A 19,988-nucleotide genomic window follows, 5' to 3' on the forward strand; every position below is an offset into this window, starting at 1 on the left:
GTGATCCAGGGCCAGAAATGCAGCTCAATAGATCAATGGAAGGTCTTAGCTATACATAGCAACCTGCAGGACAGGTGGGGTTCCTGAGACTCAGATGACTTGGTTTGTAATACAAAAGAATATGGCAGAATGTGTAATAAAAAGAATCCATGGCTGGGCACAGTGGCTCAAGCCTGTAATCCCAGCACTTTGGGAGGCTGAGGCAGGTGGATCACCTGAGGTCGGGAGTTCGAGATCAGCCTGGCCAACATGGAGAAACGCCGTCTCTACTAAAAATACAAAATTAGCTGGGGGTGGTGGTGCATGCCTGTAATCCCAGCTACTTGGGAGGCTGAGGCAGGAGAATCGCTTGAACCCAGGAGGTGGAGGTTGTGGTGAGCTGAGATCGCACCATTGCACTCCAGCCGGGGCAACAAGAGTGAAACTCAGTCTCAATAAATAAATAAATAAAATCCACGCACCCGGCAGTCCTCATGGAAACGAGATGGATCTGAGAGTGGAAACGGGAAAGTGCAGGCTTCTTTGCTTGGGTCTGTTCCTCTCAGACCCAATCTTATTCTCAGTTACACTGGTGAAACTGAGGCAATGTATCAGATTCTGTGGTTATTTTTTGACCAGACTTGCCCAGTACATATAAATGATGGAGAAAAGCAAGGAAAACAAACTTGAAAGCTCTGCATTTAAAGTCATCTAGTGCATCCTGATTTCATCAGAGTACTAGGGTATATATTAGGTAAATATGACCCTACCTCCCTTTTTTTTTTTTTTCTTCAAAACAGTGATTTTATTTCCTTTGACTATATACCTAGAACTGAGATTGCTGGAATATGGTCATTCTATTTTGAATCATTTGAGGAACTTCCATACTGTTTTCTATCATGATTATGTTAAATTTGTTTAACTTTTATTTTGGGTTCAGGCGTACATGTGAAGGTTTCTTGCATAGGTAAATTCATGTCACAGGGATTTGTTGTACAGATTATTTCATCACCCAGGTACCCAACAGTTCTCTTTCCTGCTGCTTTCCCTCCTCCCTCCCTCCACCCTCAAGTAGACCCCAGTGTCTGTTGTTTCCTTCTTTGTGTTCATAAGTTCTATCATGTAGCTCCCAGTCTCCCTTATTTTCTACTGCTATGAAACTGATGTAAGCTTTGGCTAAATAAGCAAGGAGTGGCTTACACCAACATGAAACACACACACACACACACACACACACACACACACACACTGAGCCAACTGTTTATTTATGTATTCAGTGAAAAGAGAATGAGTGAAAGCAAGAGGGCCTGAGCAACCAGGTGAGTAGTGATACCATTTACTGTAATAGGGAGGGCTCAGGAATGTCACAGTATTTTTGGGGTAGAATCAAGAATTTGGTTTTGGGTAGGTTAAGTTTGACATCTTCGGAAAACTGAATGGAGATGTAGAATAAGCAAATGGCTACATGAGTCTGGAGTTCAGGAAAAAGGCTGAGGCTAAAGCTAGAGATATGGTCCCCAGCACTTACGTGTAGAGGGAATAGGATTCTGTGTGTATCAGCCCCAGCATCTGGGGCTGAGCCCGGGGGCCTCCAACATATCACACTTTGCAATGATGACCAAGAAAGTACAGCCTGTGGGGTAGGAGAAAAGCTAGGAAAATGTTTTCAGTAATTTTTGTTTTCTTTATCACACAACTTCTAGCAACAATGTGGTACAGTATGGAAAGTGTATGTTAGGGGCTCTAGAACCAGACCTCAGCTTTTCAGTTTACAAGCTACAAGCACTTGCCTAACCTCTTTGAGCCTCAGTTTCTTGACTTGCAAATTGAGGGATTTGATTATCTACAGCTCAGGGCAGTTGGAAGAATTGGAAAGTGTGCAAGTAAAGTACCTGGTACATAGTAGGTATCCAAAAATTATTATTGTATAATCATAAAGGTATAAAAATAATCAAGCTTTATTTAAGCTTAGAAATATTATAAGCATCATGATAATTTAGGTTATTCTGAGGCTAGGCACGGTGGCTTACACCTGTAATCCCAGCACTTTGGGAGGCTGAGGCGTGCAGATCACTTGATATCAGGAGTTCGAGACCAGCCTGGGCAACATGGCGAAACCCTGTCTCTATCAAAAATATAAAAAATTAGCCAAGCATGGTGGTGTGGGCTTGTGGTCACAGCTACTCAGGAAGCTGAGGTAGGAGGATCGTTTGACCCTGGGAGGCAGAGGATGCAGTGAGCCAAGATCACGTCACGGCACTATACCCTGGGTGACAGAGTGAGAACCCCATCTCAAAATGTGTGTGTGTGTTGGGGGGGCACATTATTCTGGTCCATAAAATAATTAGCTATAAAAGGCAAGATAACATGAGTATGTGGGCACATCATCCTACTACAATTCTGTTTAAAGTTAGGCTAAATCAAAATGGAACATATATATGGTTTGAATCCTGTGTTGAATCCTAGCGTTCAATGGATAAGCAGTAAGGGAAAAAGATACAGAGAAGCAAATAGGTTTTTCTTTTTCTTTTTTTTCTTTTGAGACGGAGTCTCGCTCTATCACCCAGGCTGGAGTGCAGTGACTGAATCTCAGCTCACTGCAAGTTCCGCCTCCTGGGTTTATGCCATTCTCCTGCCTCAGCCTCCCAAGTAGCTGGGACTACAGGCGCCCGCCACCTCGCCCGGCTAGTTTTTTGTATTTTTTAGTAGAGACGGGGTTTCACTGTGTTAGCCAGGATGGTCTCGATCTCCTGACCTCGTGATCCGCCTGTCTCGGCCTCCCAAAGTGCTGGGATTACAGGCTTGAGCCACCGCGTCCGGCCAGGTTTTTCTTAATCAAAATTTCAGCTGTAAATATGATGAAACACATCTTCATTTATTTATGCTACTAAAATCACATAATTCAGTATTTATACTAATCATAAGTGAGGAAGACACAAGTTAATAGAGTCCCAGGAAAAACTCTGCCAGATTGTATAATACCTGCTCTGTAGTTGTAAAGTTCATGTTTAAACTATAACAAGGTATTCTTTTAAAATAATTAAAACTTGGCCGGGCGCGGTGGCTCACACCTGTAATCCCAGCACTTTGGGAGGGCGAGGTGTGCAGATCACCTGAGGTCGGGAGTTCAAGACCAGCCTGATCAATATGGAGAAACCCAATCTCTACTAAAAATACAAAATTAGCCAGGCATGGTGGCGCATGCCTGTAATCCCAGCTACTCCGGAGGCTGAGGCAGGAGAATCACTTAAACCCGGGAGGTGGAGGTTGCAATGAGCCAAGATCGCACCATTGAACTCCAGCCTGGGCAACAAGACTGAAACTCCATTAAAAAAAAAAAAAACAACTTGACATGTATAAGGTAGTGGTAGGAAAAGAGTAGTTAATCCAGTAGTTAATCTAAAAGACATCCTAATCTTTGGTAAGATTTAATAAAGCTGAAGAATTTGCTCTCTGTAAAGCTCTATAAGTAGGTAATTCTTAATTTGTCCAAAAACACACTATTGAGAAATACAACATTTTTATCATATTGAATCTAGAATATTCCTGGTTTTCTGGTAGAATTACTAGCTAGATCTTTATATATGATGCTTGTGAGAGTCATGTTTTTTTTTTTAATCCACCAAAGTTAAGTCTCCGTTCTCTGTGGGACCACTTAGCACTTCTACTGATCTTATGTTGGAAGAATCTGTCTGGTTTCAACCTGGCTTGAAATCAACATCAATCAATTCACATTAAAACAGCATCTTAAAGCAAGACGGCAGAGAACATATTTCAATGAGAATATCCTTTGCTCTTTAAAAAATGTCTATGAAGCTTGGTAGGTGGATAGATTATAGAAATCTAAGGTTTAGGTGTAAATGCTTTTTTTTTTTTTTTTTTTTTTTTTTTGAGACGGAGTCTCGCTCTGCCGCCCAGGCTGGAGTGCAGTGGCCGGATCTCAGCTCACTGCAAGCTCCGCCTCCCGGGTTCACGCCATTCTCCTGCCTCAGCCTCCCGAGTAGCTGGGACCACAGGCGCCCACCACCTCGCCCGGCTAGTTTTTTGTATTTTTTAGTAGAGACGGGGTTTCACCGTGTCAGCCAGGATGGTCTCGATCTCCTGACCTCGTGATCCGCCCGTCTCGGCCTCCCAAAGTGCTGGGATTACAGGCTTGAGCCACCGCGCCCGGTCCTTTTTTTTTTTTTTTTTTTTAAATGTTTAGAGGGTATGGCTCATGCCTGTAATCCCAGAACTTTGGGAGGCAAAGGCAAGAGGATCACTTGAGCCCAGGAGTTCAAGACCAACCTGGGCAACGTAGGGAGATCCCATCTCTACAAAATTAAAATTAAAATTCAAAATGTGCTGGGTGTGGTGGTATGTGCTTATAATCCTAGTTATTTGGGAGGCTGAGGTGGAGCCCAGGAAGTCAAAGCTGCAGTGAGCCATGGTCATGTCACTGCACTCTAGCCTGGGTGATGGAGTGAGACCCTATCTCAAAAAGCATATATATAGAGAGAGGGCAAAATGACAGTGTTGTCAAATATTCACATAGCACACCTATTGCCCTGTTGGGTTTCAAATACAGACTGGTGCCCAGTGGGAAGTTGCACCACTTCAAAGCTCCTGGGCAGACTACCCTTTGCCCTCAGACACTCAAAAGCACTACGGGAAAGCTGCTTTCAGTTATGTGAAACCCTGTAGTAAAGGGGCCTGTGGCCCTGGGAAGGCAGGGATTCCCAGCCTTTTCCAACCCAACACCACTGAGGCTATGATAGGACACACTCCTATCTTCAAACATGGCTCTCCAAGAGCAGTGATTTCTACAATTACACAGAGGAATGTCATCAGATCTAGAATAGAGAGAGGACAGTTTAGGGAAAAAACAACAATCCTGTACATACATAGTACATATGGAGAATCAGTGCAATAAAGGGGAAATGATATCAGAGAAGCAGCTAACACTGTGGTTTGAACAAACCACCCAGATGTCATTCGGCCTCAGTTTCTTCCTTGGTTTCCTCATTTGTGAAATTAGGAGGGTTGAGCCACATTATCTCAACGTCCCTTCACTGTAAATGTCTACAATTTCAAGTTCAAGATCTAACAAAATGAAACTCAGGTTCAAAAGTCTGGGGTGATATGACTGGAAAGGACTCATGGCTAAAAATCTCTTCCAGGCTTAAAATTCTCTAATTCTATATTTCTCTAATGGAAGTAAGAATTCTATAGTTTAAAAAAAACAAACAAACCTCACCTCCCATGTGGGCCTTCCCTCTGAGAGGCACTTAGGCCCTTTTTTTTCTTTTTTTTAAAGTCAGGGTGTTGCTCTGTCACACAGGCTGGAGTGCAGTGGAGCAATCATGGCTCACTGCAGCCTCTACCTCCCGGGCTCAAGTGATCCTCCCATCTCAGCCTCCCACATAGTTGCGACTATAGGCATGTGTCACCACACCTGGCTAATTTTTTAATTTTTTGTAGATATGGGGTCTACATTGTCTAGGCCAATCTCGAACTCCTGGGCTCAAGCTCTCCACTTGCCTCTGCCTCCCAAAGTGCTAGGATTACAGGCAAGAGCTATTGTGCCCGGCCTACTTAGGCATTCTTCTTGCTTAAACTACATCTTCAGCAAGTAAATTGCAAGAAAATAAAAAAAGGGGAAATCTAAGCGTTAACAGAGATTTAGGACTCACATTATCTAAATACACCTTGTTTAGATCTTGACTGAAGTGTCAAAAATGCTAATAAGACAACCAGGAAAATTTGAGCATTGACTGGATATTTGATGGCATTAAGGAATTATTCTTTTTTCCAGGTGTAATAACAGTACTATTACTATGTTTTTGAAGGGAATCCTTAGCATTTAGAGATACATACTAAAATGTTTACAGATGAGGTGACCTATCTGAAATTGGTTACAAAGTAATGTAGTAAGGGGAATGAAGAGGGTATAGATGAAATAACATTAGCCATGGTTAATAATTGTGGGAGTCGGGAGACAGATACATGGGACTTCCTTGCACTCTCTTCTCTATTTGCGTCCTGAACAAATAAAAAATAAAAAATTTTTCAAAGGACATCTTGAAAATAGTTACCAACATGTTATTTTGAAATTAATCTACCTTAGCCTTTTTTCAAGAACTATAAATAAATTCAGCCATAAAGTTAGCCATCTAAAATCGATATTCATATATCATGTTCTTGGATTATGTATTAACAGTGCCAAATGACCATAGAACAAGCTGCCCTTTTGCCCAAAGTGGAATTACCACAACAAAAATCACTGCAATGTTTTACGTATTAGTTGCTTTTTCATTAAAATACCTTTTAGATCTTTTCCGTTTAAGGAGACGGTGCCCTTAAAAACAGCACGGAAGGAAAGGCTATGCCTCTCAAAGATACTTTAACTAAAGAATTTATACTTTTGGGCCAGGCGCGGTGGCTCAAGCCTGTAATCCCAGCACTTTGGGAGGCCGAGACGGGCGGATCACGAGGTCAGGAGATCGAGACCATCCTGGCTAACACGGTGAAACCCCGTCTCTACTAAAAAAAAATACAAAAAACTAGCTGGGCGAGGTGGGCGCCTGTAGTCCCAGCTACTCGGGAGGCTGAGGCAGGAGAATGGCGTAAGCCTGGGAGGCAGAGCTTGCAGTGAGCTGAGATCTGGCCACTGCACTCCAGCCTGGGCGACAGAGCGAGACTCCTTCTCAAAAAAAAAAAAAAAAAAAAAAAAGAATTTATACTTTTGGAAGGGGACGTGAGTTCTTCTATTTGAATCTCCAACTTATTTATCTCTACTAAGAGATGAAATATTTAATTACTTAAAAGACCATTCCAAGAAAAATTGAACTTACAGAGCAAGCATAAGACCAGATGTTTGAATTCAGAAGAACCATGAAAATGCTTCAGAGAGGGGGCCTTATTTGTTAAATAAAAATTCAAAAAACAAATAACTATCAAGGCAGAGAAAGTCCAGAATGCAGTGGCTTGGGTACCACTCTTTTCCCATCTGGCTCTCATCTTGAATATGCTCCACTCCTACCCAGGCAGGGTCCCCTGGAAAACATGCCATGCTTGTCACTGTGAGCATGTGTGTTTCTGCCAGGAATAGTCATCATGAATATGCATTAGTGTTGAGGAATTTTTATTTATCATTTACCATATTATAAACCCATATAATAGGGGCATTTGAGTCAGAGCCACTCCATCTTGAACAGCAGATGGGTAAAATGAGGCTGGAACCTGCTGGGCTACATCCCCAATTTAGGCATTCTTAGTCACAGGATGAGATAGGTCAGCACAAGACACAGGTCACGAAGACTCCGCTGATAAAACAGGATGTGGTAAAGAAGCCAGTCAAAACCCCCCAAAACCAAGATGGCGACGAAAGTGATCTCTGGTCATCCTACTGCTCATTACACACTAATTATAATATATTAGCAAACCAAAAGTCACCCCTACAAGCACCATGACAGTTTACAAATACCACAGCAACATCCAGAAGTTACCCTATATGATCTAAAAGAAAGGAACCCTCAGTTCCGGCAACTCCTCACCCCTTTCCCGTAAATCTCATGAATAATCCACCCCTTGTTTAGCATATGGTTAAGAAATAACCATAAAAATAGCCAACTAGCTACCCTCGGGGCTGCTCTGCCTATGGAGTAGCCATTCTTTTGTTTATTTACTTCTCTAATAAACTAGCTTTTACTTTACTCTGTGGACTTGCCCTGAATTCTTTCTTTTTTTTTTTGAGATGAGTCTCACTCTGTGGCCCAAGCTGGAGTGTAGTGGCGCAATCTCGGCTCACTGCAACCTCCGCCTCCCGGGTTCAAGCGATTCTCCTGCCTCAGCCTCCCTAGTAGCTGGGATTACAGGCGCCCATCACCATGCTTGGCTAATTTTTGAATTTTTAGTGGGGACAGGGTTTCACCACGTTCACCAGGCTGGTCTCAAACTCCTGACCTCAGGTGATCCTACCTCCCTCCCAAAGTAGGGATTACAGGCGTGAGCCACTGTGCTGGGACCTCGGAATTCCTTTCTTTTTTTTTTTTTTTGAGACGGAGTCTCAAGGCTGTCACACTGGAGTGCAGTGGGTTTTGGATTCAGCTCACTTGCATTCTCCTGCCTCAGCCTCTCCCGAGCAGCTGGACTATACTACCACCTCCGCCTGCTAGTTTTTGTATTTTGCAGAGACGGGGTTTCACTGTGTTAGCCAGATGGTCTCTGACTCCAGGACCTCATGATCCGCCCGTCTCGGCCTCCCAAAGTGCTGGGATTACAAGCTTGAGCCACCTCGCCCGGCCCCCTGAATTCTTTCTTATGCAAGATCCAAGAACCCCCTTTTGGGGTCTAGATCAGGACCCCTTTCTGGTATCACAACCATCAAATTGAAGCCCAAAAGATACTTTTTGAGGAAAAAAAGTCCATTAACCTAGCAACATTCAGGTCTATAATATGTAGAGATTAAACCTCAGTTAAAGAATGGATTCATTCAAATAGTCAAAAGTCACTGACTCAGCAGAACTCTAAGAAAAATATTTCATTTATTAACCAAAGCACCTTGATGGATTTTACTTCTAATACCAATAGAATATATTCTATTATACGTTGGTGATGTAAAGCATCTATCTCTCAATGTAATATGTGAGTACAAATAAATCTACCTTAGATATTTATTCATAAATATCTTCCTGAATCTTGAAATAAAATTTCATACTAGAAAGTTTTCATAGCCTGGCAACATAGTGAAACGCTGTCTCTACAAAAAATATTTTTTAAAAATTAGGGTGCCTCCCAGCTACTCGGGAGGCTGGGGCAAGGGTCTCTCTTGAGCCTTGGGAGGTCGAGTCTTCAGTGAGCTGTAATGACGCCTGGGTGACAGAGCGAGACCTTGTCTCAAAAAAAGAAGTTTTCATATAAGGATACGGGAAACGTGAGACGTTTTAAAGCTGTAAGTCCAGCTTGCTGAGGGACAATACCTCAGCTCATTATAAGCCAGCTCTAAAGAAAACAAAAAGACAAAAGACGGAGAACTATTTGAAGGCTCAGGGTCTAGAATAGGTAGCACTAACTTCTGTAGAAACCAGGGGTTTTGAAACAAGTCACACAGTACCTGCTGCCACAGCTCTTAAAGGACTTGATTCCCTTGAACTGTAATTGCTCAGGAAGCACATAGCCCTGTTTCCAAGAGCTTGTGAGCATCTTACTCACCTTTGTATCCTCAGCAACTACAGACCACATAGAAGGTGCCTGGCAAAATGTCTGTTGAAAAAGGGAAGCTGGTGAATGAGGGGCTAGGGGAAAGCTCCACTACAGATACATTCAGGGTGCATTAGTTTCCTCACCAATGTATTCCTCTAGCCCAGCCTCAAGACTTACCTAGCAATACCTATGAGAAGTTCTAGAAAAGTTTATGTAAATCAAGTATAAGTTTATGTAAATCAAGAAAATCAAATATTTGCTATTTAAACCAGGGACTCTGCTATTTAAAGGAAATGGATGGTGGCTGGGTACAGTGGCTCACCCTTGTAATCCCAGTATTTTGGGAAGCCAAGGCGGGAGGATCACTTGAGGCCAGGAGTTCGAGACTAGCCTGGCCAACATAATGAAACTCCGTCTCTGCTGAAAATACAAAAATTAGCTAGGTGTGTTGGTGCACACTTGCAGTCGCAGTTACTTGGGAAGCTGAGGCATGAGAATTGCTTGAACTCAGTAGACAGAGGCTACAGTGAGCCAAGATTGTGCCACTGCACTCCAGCCTGGGTGACAGAGCGAGACTCCATCTAAAAAAATAAAATAAAATAAAATAAAATAATAAATATGAATTTTATATTCTTAGTTCGCTTTAAGCAGGAGGCACCCAGCTCAAATCTATGCCTTGCCTCACTCGCTTGAGCAAACTTTTTCCGTATTGTCTGAAGTTCTCAATTAGACGAAAAGGAGATAAACTGATATAATCCAGCTTCTAGACAAGTTTTGTTAGTAATGCCTGTGACCTATTTTTAATGTCAGATGGCAAGAAAGTTCCCCAATAATGGAGTCCTGGAGGACAGCCAATACCCCATGGAAGCCAGACTCTGGGCTTTTCGGCTTCCCTCGGCTGATATGGGATAGACAAGAGCTCCTGACTGGGAAGCTGACACCAGGTAGACCATGTATCTCTAGAGTACATTTCAAAGTAAAACCCGAAGCAACAAAGTTGTAGCCTTCTGTCAATTGGCAGAGGGATAAGTCCTAATCAGAGATGCTGGGCACACAGTAGGAATTTGATAAATACCTGTTAATTGGTCCCAACATAAAAATATGACTCAAGAGATGGGTTTCATAAGTTCTGGCCAGGGAGACAGTTTAGGGCAGAAGGAAAGGCTCAGTTTAAAACTGATTTATAAATAGATGGAACTATCATCTCTGGTCACTTGGAGCAATAAGAATAAGAGCAGATAGTGGCCAACAGATTAATTCTGATTGTCAAAGCTTTAAAGTTTCATGGAGTGTTCCATGAAGCTCAATTAGGGTTGCCAGATTTGACAAATAAAAACAGAATTCTCAGTGAAATTTGAATTTCAGATAAACACCAAAGAATTTTTTAAGACAAGTATTCCTAAACATTGCATGAAACAGACTTATCATTAAAAATTCTTTGGAGTTTATCTGAAATTCAAATTTAATTGGGCGTCCTGTAATGTATCTGACAACTGTACTCTAGAGAGAATAAAAATACAGTGAATCACAGACCCCTTCCCGCATTAAGGTTTCTGAAACACTGTCAACAGAAATGCTTAAAGAGGTTTGATGCGGATAATGAAGAATTTGCTTAAGAGTGAAAAAAGGCCGGGCACGGTGGCTCACGCCTGTAATCCCAGCCCTTTGGGAGTCCGAGGCGGGCGGATCACGAGGTCAGGAGATCGAGACCATCCTGGCTAACACGGCGAAACCCTATCTCTACTAAAAATACAAAAAATTAGCCGGGCCTGGTGGCGGGCGCCTGTAGTCCCAGCTACTCAGGAGGCTGAGCCAGGAGAATGGTGTGAACCCGGGAGGCAGAGCTTGCAGTGAGCCGAGATCGCGCCACTGCACTCCAGCCTGGGCGACAGAGCAAGACTCCGTCTCAAAAAAAAAAAAACAACAAAAAAACAAACAAAAAAAAGAGTGAAAAAAGATGCTCATCAGAATCAATTGTTCCTAAGCAGGCAACTAACAATAAAAAGAAGAACAAAAGGATAATACAATCGGGACGGGGTTTCTCAACCTCAGCGCTACTGACATTTTGGGCTGTATAACTCTTTGGCGTGGGGGCTCTCCTGTGCATTCTAGGATGTTTAGCAGCAGCATCCCTGGCCTCTACCTGCTAGATGCCAGTAGTACCTCTTTAGTTGTGAGAGCCAAAAATGAATCCAACTATTGCAAAATGTCCCTAGGGGGCAAAATCTCCTCCAGTTGAAATCACTGAGTTAGAAGAAATGGTCAAATAAACAGAAAGTGTCACATCCATTAACCAGTGGTCATATAACTAAAGATTGTTCTCAAGGGAGACTTTCTCAGCTCAGCCCCTGGTCCCTCCAAGCCCCTAACAAAGAAGGCCTAGTCATTTCAGCTAAGACAATCAGAAACCCTTCATCTGCCAGAAGCGCTAGGGAAGAATCTTTGGTGAGTCAGGCCAGTGAAGCTCTGCATGGCCATGCACACATCACAGCAAGCAGGGCATCGCACCCAGCCTTTGAAGACACTCCTTTTAAGTTAATCTCCCCTCCAACTAAACTTTTTCCAAATCTCTTCCTGCCATTTGGAAGTTGAGTGATTCTCAGCTGAAAAGGCCTGTATAGACGAGGTGCAGATGGCAGCAGTTACAGCCCTCACCAGATGCTACAGTCTCTAATTTGATTGAAAGGATATAATTAGACAACAGAAACACTTTAATGAAAGAGCAAAACATGGAGGGAGGGAAGGATTGAAGGCCCTTAACTGATGCCAAAACACCCACCAGTAATAGAGGCTTTGAGTCTGGGGAAAGGGAAGGGGAAAGCCCCTTAAAAGGACAGTCCCCATCCTGTTTATTTCCCCATAGACATAGGAATAGGGATTTTATTATTGTAGATTTCCACTGTATTTTATGTGGGAACAATCTGATTAGAACCAGAAGGGTCTTCGGAAGAACATCAAAGAAAAACAAATATGGCTTCTGTGGTCATTATTAAAAATATTTTTACCAGCCCAATAATTTTCTTTGAAGATGAATTTTTATAGATTGAACAGCAGCAAGTAATTTACATACTGTGATGGGATTGGTTAGCAGTCCCTACTAGTCTAGAAGAAAACTACTTGGTTGCCATGTTTTCATCTAACTTTAGGACACTAAGGCACATGCATGGCCATCTAATATGTCTGTTTGGAAGGTATGAAGAAACCATGCAAAGTCAATCATACATGCTGATAACTACAAGCACTCTGAATCATCTTTAAAAGTTGCCTACACTGTTTTTACTATTTCCTAGCTTTAAAATTTTGAGTGTGAGTATACTGTTCTGGTTCTAACCAAGAATCTAACCAAACTGAAAGAAATCCAGCCCTCAAAGTCTGCAGTTGCTAATGTGGTGTGACACTTGGGTTTGGAAGCGGCTGCAGCCTCCTCAACCCACTAGAAGCAGGGCCCCACCCTTGTGGCAAATTGAACAATAAAAGTTTAATGCTTTGGCTACTTGCCAGCGATTAAATCCGTGGCAAGGGAAGCTAGAAGCTGGGCCCAGCAGAGGGGTAGCTCTGAGACGGCCCTGTTGTGTAAATGCAGGGAGAGAGGCAACCTTGCGTGTGAGGTGGCCTAAAACATTTTGTCTGCCAAGGTGCTCCCTAGAACCCCAATTCATTCATTCCTCTTTAAACTGGTACAAGCCCAGGCTAGGGAGGTATTTACCTAGAAAGAGAATTTAAAAAGCGGGGAAGGGATTCCCTTAGAAGAGGAGAAGTCACGTTTCTGTGAAGTAGTTATTTGTGAGGTGTATGGACACCCATGTGACATTTTTCTACGATGGCCTCTTTCCTTTCCCTCATCAGTATGAATCCAGACAAAGTCTCAGAAGGTGAGGTGAGGGTTGAGGGAAGCACTGCCATCTTGGGAGGAAGACTATGAAGATAAGAGAGGGAGGAAAAATAGAGTGACCTCAGACTGCTCCTCCTAGACTAATACTTACGAGTTCCAGCTGGATTCTCAAGGTCAAACTGAATATAGAAGGAATGTCAATCATCATTCTCACCAATGACGAGGCTGCACAGTGAGCCGGCCAGAAAGTAACCTGCCAAGTGGCATCGGAGGTGCTGGATCTCACTTCAAAACCTATACAGGTAGTTTTCTAAGGGACACATTCACTTCCTCCTATGTTGTCCTTATTCAGGCAGCAGACATTCAGGCAAAAGCTACAGATCCAAACTTCCGGCCTCTCTCAAGTGTTTTGCATTAACTGTTCCACAGTACAAGCACAATCAACTTGGTATGTTTGAATGTTTCATTTTGTTTTTTCAGAAATGTTTTAATTAAAACAAAATAATCAGCCATGCTAAGCACATTGTTGTTTTTTAAAACGACTTTAAATATGACAACAGAACCTTGGAAATAAAAATTAACTGCTTAGGAAAGTGACAGAAGTTTGTTTTCGTCTTCTTCTTCTTCTTTTTTTTTTTTTCCTGGCTGTTTTTCTGTGTCAGGGCTGGTGCCACCTGCTGCCTGGGCTTTCCTCTGAGAAATAGATCTCTCAACGGTTTGTTCTAAGCAACATCTGCAGGCACAGTTGAACAAACCATAGGCCAGTTCCAAGGCAGGCACTATTTATGTAGTGCACACTGAACCACGCTGAATTTCTCTTTAGGACATTTTCAAGGTTTTTTTTTTTTTTGAGACAGGGTCTTGCTCTGTTGCCCAGACTGGAGTACAGTGGCACAATCTCAGCTCACTGCAGCCCTGACCTCCCAGGTTCAAGTGATCCTCCCACCTCAGCCTCCTGAGTAGCTAGGACTACACGACATCTGGCTAATTTTTGTCTATTTTTTGTAGAGACGGGGTCTCACTATGTTGCCTAGGCTGGTCTCAAACTTCTGGGCTCAAGGGATCCAATCACCTGGGTCGTCTAAACTGCTGGGATTACAGGCGTGAGCCACTGCGCCTGGTCTAAAAGTCCTATTAAAGACCCAAATGTATGTGCATGAACTTTTCCCCATACGTATCTTTTTAAAAAAATTGTGGTTAAAAAATAACGTAAAATTTACCATTTTAACCATTTCTCCCATATGTATCTTAAAGTTAGTTAACAGTAAATGGTAAAAGTTTCATTCGTTCACCAAAATCAAGCCTCCTTGTCACCTTTTCTAGACCAGTGAACACTGAAAAAAATCAGAAGACATGGACCTTGAACAGAACTCGGCAAAGCACAGCCTGTGGCCCAAATCTGGCTCACTGCCTGCTTCTGTATGGCCCACAAGCTAAGACTTAAAAAATCTATAATTTTAAAAATATTTTAGTTTTGAAAAATCAAATGAACAGTATTTTTTAACATAAAAATTATAGGAAATTCCCAGCCTGGGCAACATGGTGAAACTCCATCTCTACTAAAAATAAAATACTAGCCAGGCATGGTGATGCATGCCTGTTATCCCAGCTACTTGAGAGGCTGAGGCAGGAGAACTGCTAGAACCCGGGAGGCAGAGGTTGCAGTGTGAGCCAAGATCGCGCCACTGCACTTCAGCTTGGGTGACAGAGTGAGACTCCGTCCCTAAAAATAAATAAATAAATAAATAAATAAATAAATAAATAAATAAATAAATAAATTATAGGAAATTCAAATTTCAGTGTCCATAAAGTTTTACTGAAACATAGTCACATCCATTCATTTATCTTTTGTCTATGCTGCTTTTGCCCTACAGAGTTGAATTGCAACAGAGATAGTATAAGTCCCATGAATCTCGTATTATTTACTACCTTCCCTTTACAAAAAGTGTTTGCCCATACCTGACCTAGATTATCAGTTGACATTTCCATACTCAAAAATTCTAAATTAAGGATGGTATACTCCCCATCACCAAAAATCCCTAATCTGTATATTGTGAAGCTATTTAAAACAATGTATTTCATCTTACTAATTTATTGCTTTTGGTCTAACTATGCTAAACCATGAGTATATCAATAATATCTATATTGAGTGTATCAACTTTCTGTTTATGAGTAGTGAGCCTAAAAGGAATGCTTTCTTGCTTTAGGATTTATAAAAGGGCTCATTGCCTATCTCAAATATTTTTTATTTATTGATTGATTTTGAAACAGAGTTTTGCTCTTGTTGCCCAGGCTGGAGTGCAATGGTGCGATCTCGACTCACTGCAACCTCCGCCTCCTGGGTTCAAGCAATTCTCCTGCCTCAGTCTCCCAAGTAGCTGGAATTACAGGTGCCCGCCACCATGCCCGGCTAATTTTTTGTATTTTTAGTAGAGATGGGGTTTCACTATGTTGGCCAGGCTGGTCTCGAACACCTGACCTCAGGTGATCCACCTGCCTTGACCTCCCAAAATGCTGGGATTACAGGCGTAAGCCACCGCGCCTGGCCTCAAAGATTTAAATAGTTTGTCTAGGGGCCAAAATATATTTTCACAAAAATATCAGAGGTCTCTGATACCACGTCGAAATGGTGTTTCTTAAAATACTCAGAGCATACAAGTAACTGGTATGCACCCTTCACTCCTTCACTGCTTCAGCCCCCATATTGCTTACAGATAATTCTATTAGCATTAATGAAGTCCCCAAGAGGGCCAAGAATTGGTAGACAGTATGAACTCTAGCTGTTAACTGAACTCATAGGTTTTATGGCAAACACACTACTGGCTAGTGGGGCAAATTCCAGATGAGGAGTTAGAGGAGAATGAGCATCAATCTATAAACTTATAAAAGGTATTCACAGCAAACATAACCTGAGTGGAGAAGCTCTGTTGATGCGCATCTGATAGACCCTAAAGGTAGTAAAACACCCAAGTGAGTAGACCATAAATTCCATACATTCCAGATGGGACCCACTACAGAGAACCCATTGACCGCATGGCCCTAGCTGCACTCCTCCTTGAAGGAAAGTCTAGATTCCATTACCTTCTATTTTCCTTCTTATGAGTTGTGAAGGAAGGAAGAGAATCTTAGAGGAAGAATGAAAAGAAGGGAGATCATTTGGGGTTGGGTACACATTGTAATTAGAAGTAGGATTGATGGGGAATGAGCTAACTGTTTTTATAAAGTCAGCATTCAAAAATGCAAACCACCAGTAATTTAAATATTACAAAATTGCGCAGAATACAAATATTGAAATAATTTTTTCCATCCACAAAATTTTAGAGAAAATTACAGTATCAAAAAATATAAAATGGCAAGTTTGGCATATCCTCAGAGTAAAATGTGTGTGTGTGTGTGTTTTATTGGAAAAGATTTTAAAAGCTAGTGGGTAGGATCTAGACAGGATGTGTTGGTGAAGACCATGTGGTATCTCCCTAAAACTGCTTCTGCAACTAGGCAGGAAAAGTCAAAAAAGCAAAGCACTGAGTTACCAGGACGGTAAGACACCAAGCTGGCAAGGCTCAGTGAATTGGGAACTTGGGCCACTTATCACAAATCATTTCACAATGATTATTTGCCCTTACCCCTGACTCCTAAATAAAAGTACACCAAAATTTGGGGTGCAAACTTCATAAGAGCTGCTGCATTTGATCTTAAAAAAGCAAAGATATCTGGGAAGAGAATAGCTTCCAACAAACTTAAGCAGAGTTGGCTCACTTGATGCTTTTCAGAGCTACTACTCTGCCCTTTCCAGAAGGGGAACCAGTCTATTTCCACCCATACCTCTCTCTTTGTAGGGGACATTAAATCCTGACCACACAGATAGCAAAGTGGAGCTAAGGGGTTACTAGGTTACAGTTATGTTGACATATCCTGGCTCTCGGAATGTCCCTCACTCCTCACAACAGTAGAAGCGATCATACTGTAGAAGTCCCATAAAAGGCAGTGATCACTCAGAAACCACTCACTGAGCCTCAGGTTTACAACACTTGGAGACCCCAGTTCTACCAGTTTAAAGCCAAGCTTTGCCTTTTACAGAAATGAATCAGACAGAAAGCTCTTAGCACTCCCAGGGTAAATGAGGTGTCTAGCACTCGATGAACTGTGAGGTCCTATAAAAGTATTATTAAAATATGTTTATTGACTCCCTCCTATATGCGGGTATGTTACCTACAGTATATCATTTAATATTCACAACACTCTGCAAAGTTATCCTGTCTTTACAGATGAGGAAACTGAGGCTCAGAGAGCTGAAGGCATGGCCCAAAGTCACGCAGTAAGTGACAATACCAAGTCCTAGCTTTTTCGCTAATCCAAGCCAATAAGTAAACAAAGCAACTCTGAGTTTTCTTACACCAGCAAAATCCCATCCTTTCCAATATCAGTCTGTGACTTTGGGTGGTGAACCCAGAGGCGGGTTTTCTTACTCCTGCAGACTGGTAATAAACTCTTCCCATCCCTTTCACAAATGTCCTATGCTCAACATCCAAACAACCTGCAGAGAAATGCAACGCCCTCTTGCCTTCTCTTCAACTTAGAAAGGATTTGGCTACAAGGTTGCGTGTGGAAGTTAAGCAAAGTCCAAGCTTCATCCTGGACCAGAGCCCCCCCTCGGGAAGACCTGGCCTTGGCCTTGGCCTTGGCCTGGGGAGTGAGTGACCTGTCTAAGGTGTGGGGTGACCGAAACACGGAGCTCGGCGTTGCACCCTTAGGAAGAGCACCCTAAGCTCAGTAGGGGAGAAGTTTCCCATCACCGCTTCCTTTTTCCTCTCCCCCTGCTGCGCCATCACCTAAGTCATACGGAAGTTCAAAGCGGCCCAGCGGAGAGAGAGGGCACGTCCCGTCCGTCTGGGTACAAGGTCGTCCCAGGACCCTAACCTGCCTCTAGCAGGGCGAACAAGTCCATCCCGTTCCTCGCGAGGCAGAAGTTACAATGTCCGCCAAGCGGGTGCAGCCGAGGACTCGGGAAAAGGGGCTGAGCGCCGGCTCCTCCCGCCTCCGCTCTGCTCTGTGCGGGGAGGCGCCGGGTTCCACCGGTGTAGGAGGGAGGAGAGGACTGGGGGACGCGGGGGCGTCGTAGTGAGGCTCAGGGAGGGGACCTTGGCCCGGGGGAGGGATGTCGCTGAGGGTCTTGCAGAGAGGGATGTAGCCTCTTGTAGCAGGGGAGCCGTCCCAGTGCAAGGTGCGTCGATGAAGGACTTGGGGCGGGATCCCAGGAGGTACTGGGGAGCAGGGGTCGTCCCGGCCCGGGAGGGGTCGCTGGGGACTTGGGGACGGGATCCCAGGAGGTACCGGGAAGCAGGGGGCGTCCTGGCCCGGGGGGAGTCGCTGGGGATTTTGGGACGAGATCCCAGGAGGTACCGGGGAGCAGGGGTCGCCCCGGCCCGGGGAGGAGTCGCTGGGGACTTGGGATGGGATCCCAGGAGGTACCGGGGAGAGGGGGCGTCCCAGCCTGGTTGGGGTCGCTGAGGGACTCGGGCAGCGGGTCCCGGATCCCAAGACAGAGGAGATGTCCCAGCCCGGGGGGCGTCGCGGAGGGCCTTGGAGGTCTCAAGGCGAAGGGGGCGTCCTGGGCTGAGGGGCGTCGCTGAGGAGCACCGGGTCCTGCAGCCGGGGGACAGTACCCGGTCCGGGGACGTCGATGACGGGCCTGGGGGGAGCCCGGGTCCCAGGGAGGGACCGTCCCAGCCTGAGGGGCGTCGCCGAGGGGCCCGGGGAAGGGGCCCGAAAGGTCCTGAGGCGGGAGGGAGGGGGCTCTCAGGCCGGCCGGCTCTTGTCGCCCCTCGAGTGTGCTCCGCTCAGGGCGGGCGGCGGGGGTCGCTCACACTCACCGGGTCCGGGGCCGAGGCCGGGGCTGGGCGCGGGCCGGGCCGCCAGCGTGAGCGCCGCGGCGGAGAGCAGGGCGAGGCGGGCGGCGGGCGGCGCCATGGGCCGTCAGTGCGGGGCCCCGGGGCGCGGCCCGGGGGAAAGGGGGCAGCGCGGGGAGCCGGGGGCGGCCATGGGAGCAGGACGCGGGTCCCGAGTGTAGCCCCGCCCCGACTGCCCGGCCGCCCCGCCCAGGCCCGCCCAGCTCAGCGCCGCCACCGCCCCTGCAGCCTGGGGCCCGCCTGGATCAGCGGAGAGGCCCGGAGGGCGGAGCCTACCGCGCGCGCACGCCCCGCCCCGGCCGCGTGCCTCTCCTGCCACTCACGCATCAGGCCCCGCCCATCCCTCGCCTCACCTGGGCCCGCCCCTCAGGGCCCTCTGTTTGTCCCATTCGCGGGTGGGATCAGTAGGTGAGGGCGGGGCCTCGGCCCGGCCTCCACGTTACCAAGCGGTTTGGCCGGGCTGAAATAGGCCGGGCTCCCAGTGACCCCTCCTCCACCCTCACTCGGGTCGTGACCCACACGCGAGCTCAGCTACAGCGATAATAATTACAACAGCAGTTTGCAAGCTGTTTTCCCTTGCTTAGCTCATCGTAATGGTTAAAAAAAGAATGCTTTGGAGAGTTCACATCCCACTTGGTCATCTGTAAGATCTTGGACATGTTTAAAGGAAAAATAGCTCTTACCTCAATTTCCTCATCCGTTAAATGGAGGTGATAATAGCTACTACTCCCCAGAGCGGTTGCACTAAATAAGAACTCCTAGAGCCGGGCGCTGTGGCTAACAAATCCTGGGATCCCAGCACTTTGGGAGGAGGCCGAGACGGAAGAATCACTTGAGCCCCGGAGTTCGAGACCAACCTGGGCAAAGCAGCAAGACCCCATCTCTACAGGAAAAAATAAATAAATCAGTGGTCCCAGCTACTCAGGAGACTGAGGCAGGAGGATCGCTTGAGCCCGGAAGGTCGGGGTTGCAGCAAGCCTTGTTCACACCACTGCACTCCAGCCTGGGTGACAGAGCAAGACCCTGTCTCAAAAAACAAAACAAAACGAAAGCATGGAAGCTTTTACGCACGCACAGTAGGAGCTCAG

At 45.0% G+C, this 19,988-nt stretch overlaps 1 protein-coding gene across 3 annotated transcripts in view; it reads right to left on the reverse strand.

Annotated features, from left to right (window-relative positions):
• Positions 1-18,976, reverse strand: part of KREMEN1 (kringle containing transmembrane protein 1) — a 72,313-nt gene extending 53,337 nt beyond the window's left edge. For all 3 annotated transcript variants that reach the window (XM_021921429.2, XM_009217002.4, XM_017945204.3), the window contains exon 1: positions 18,865-18,976. In XM_021921429.2, coding sequence (XP_021777121.2) covers positions 18,865-18,961 — 97 coding nt within the window. In that variant the 5' untranslated portion in view covers positions 18,962-18,976. The remainder of the gene's footprint in view (positions 1-18,864) is intronic.
• Positions 18,977-19,988: the final 1,012 nt, after the last annotated feature.

This window comes from Papio anubis, chromosome 16 (genome assembly GCF_008728515.1).
Source record: "Papio anubis isolate 15944 chromosome 16, Panubis1.0, whole genome shotgun sequence".
NCBI classification, from domain to species: Eukaryota; Metazoa; Chordata; class Mammalia; order Primates; family Cercopithecidae; genus Papio; species Papio anubis.